Source organism: Propithecus coquereli, unplaced genomic scaffold (assembly GCF_000956105.1).
Source record: "Propithecus coquereli isolate 6110/MARCELLA unplaced genomic scaffold, Pcoq_1.0 Scaffold75, whole genome shotgun sequence".
Classification (NCBI taxonomy): domain Eukaryota; kingdom Metazoa; phylum Chordata; class Mammalia; order Primates; family Indriidae; genus Propithecus; species Propithecus coquereli.
Genome location: NW_012153618.1, coordinates 4,289,445 through 4,291,132, shown reverse-complemented (window position 1 = coordinate 4,291,132; position 1,688 = coordinate 4,289,445). Strand labels below are relative to the sequence as shown.

Sequence of the window (1,688 nt, the reverse complement as noted above, 5' to 3'; positions counted from 1 at the left end):
TATTATTCTTACTTTTTGATATTAAAAATTATATTTAACTTAACAATATTAAGAAAAGAAATTGACTTTTATTTTGTACTTACCAGGTTCTGGGTTGAATGATGGACAGTGGCATGAGGTCCGTTTCCTAGCCAAGGAAAATTTTGCTATCCTCACCATTGATGGAGATGAAGCATCAGCAGTTCGAACTAATAGTCCTCTTCAAGTTAAAACTGGAGAGAAGTACTTTTTTGGAGGTAAGAATGCCATTGTTTATTGGTTAATTAATACATTACTAAAATTGGAGTTTCAAAATGAAGTTTGATTATGATAGATTTATGTTTGATTCAGTGGATTCAGTAAATCTCAGGATGAAACAAACAAGAAACAAAAAAACTCTGTGATTTCATTAAGCTAAAAAGAGTTGAAAATTTTTGTTTCTTCCTGATGAAGATTCTTATGTGATGTCACCATATTCTTATGGTCCAATTCAAATCTTCGACAAATAACACTTGAGATTCTGAAATCATTGATTCTCATAATACTCCAGATTCAGGTCCTTGGATTATGTATTGGTCACCTATTTCTATGTAACTAATTACTCCAAACTCTAGTGTTTTAAACAACAAACATTTATTATCTCACAGTTTCTCTAGAGCAGGAATTCAGAAATGACTTAGCTGGGTGATTCTGAGTCAGGGTCTCTTATGAGGTTGCCCTCAAACTGTTGGCTGTGGTGCGTTACTCAAGACCTTGACTGAGCCAGATTGCCTCCAGGAAGTTGTATTCACCTGGTTACAGTCAGTGCGGCTGCTGGCTTGGGTGCCTCAATTCCCCTCCATGTGGCCTCTGATTCTGCAGTGCCTCTCTTCTTCAAGCTGCTTCTTCTATAGGTGACTGGAGAGAGAAAGAGAGACACAGAGAGAGAAAGGAGGGGCAGAAAGAACGTTTTCAAGATAGAAACCATAAGTATTTTTTTTAAATAATCCAATTTTGGCAGTGACATCCCATCATTACTGCCATATACAATGTGTTCAAAGTGAGTCACTAAATCCAGCCCACACTTCAATGAAGAGGGTTACACAAGGGTGTGAAAACCAAGAGCCAGGGATAGCAGGGCCATTTTAAAGGCTACCTACTACCACTGTTTTACAGGTTTTGGTTTCCAAGCCAAGCAATCAGGAGAATGTTGACTTCCTCTTGGGTTTTTGGTCTGCCTTTAGGATATGCTGTCAGCAAATGATCATGATGATGCTTGTTTGGTTATATCCTCATTGACTAAATCCTCAGAGTATATAAGAATCACCAGAACTCATTACAATTCATGTTCTCAGGCCCCATCCCTGGAACTACCTCATATGAGAAGCCATCTTATCACAAATGTCGTGGTTCTTAAGTAAAGATTAGTAAAAAGATTCTCTTATGATAAATTCTACATTTGTGAAAGAGTATTGTAACAAGGACCTGCCATATTTTCTAATTGAAGAAATGCATCCTGCCAGGAAATGATTTTTTTAAGTATTAATGAATTATGAAGACATCTTTTATTAAAGTGCTAGATGTGTTGTATAGATCGATACATCTTTCATTAGATTATTGGCTTCCTCATCCTAAATCATGCAATGTGAAAGCTGAAGAAAATAATTGCATTCTTAGGAAAGTCTTTTGTTTAAACTTAAAAACATATATGTTACATATATTTGCCTCTG

General features: G+C 36.1%; 1 protein-coding gene across 1 annotated transcript in view; it reads left to right on the top strand.

Annotated features, from left to right (window-relative positions):
• Positions 1-1,688, top strand: part of CNTNAP2 (contactin associated protein-like 2) — a 1,798,324-nt gene that overhangs the window by 671,793 nt on the left and 1,124,843 nt on the right. Inside the window, exon 8 of the mRNA XM_012662081.1 lies at positions 87-236. Within this exon, the coding sequence (XP_012517535.1) occupies positions 87-236 (150 nt within the window). The remainder of the gene's footprint in view (positions 1-86; positions 237-1,688) is intronic.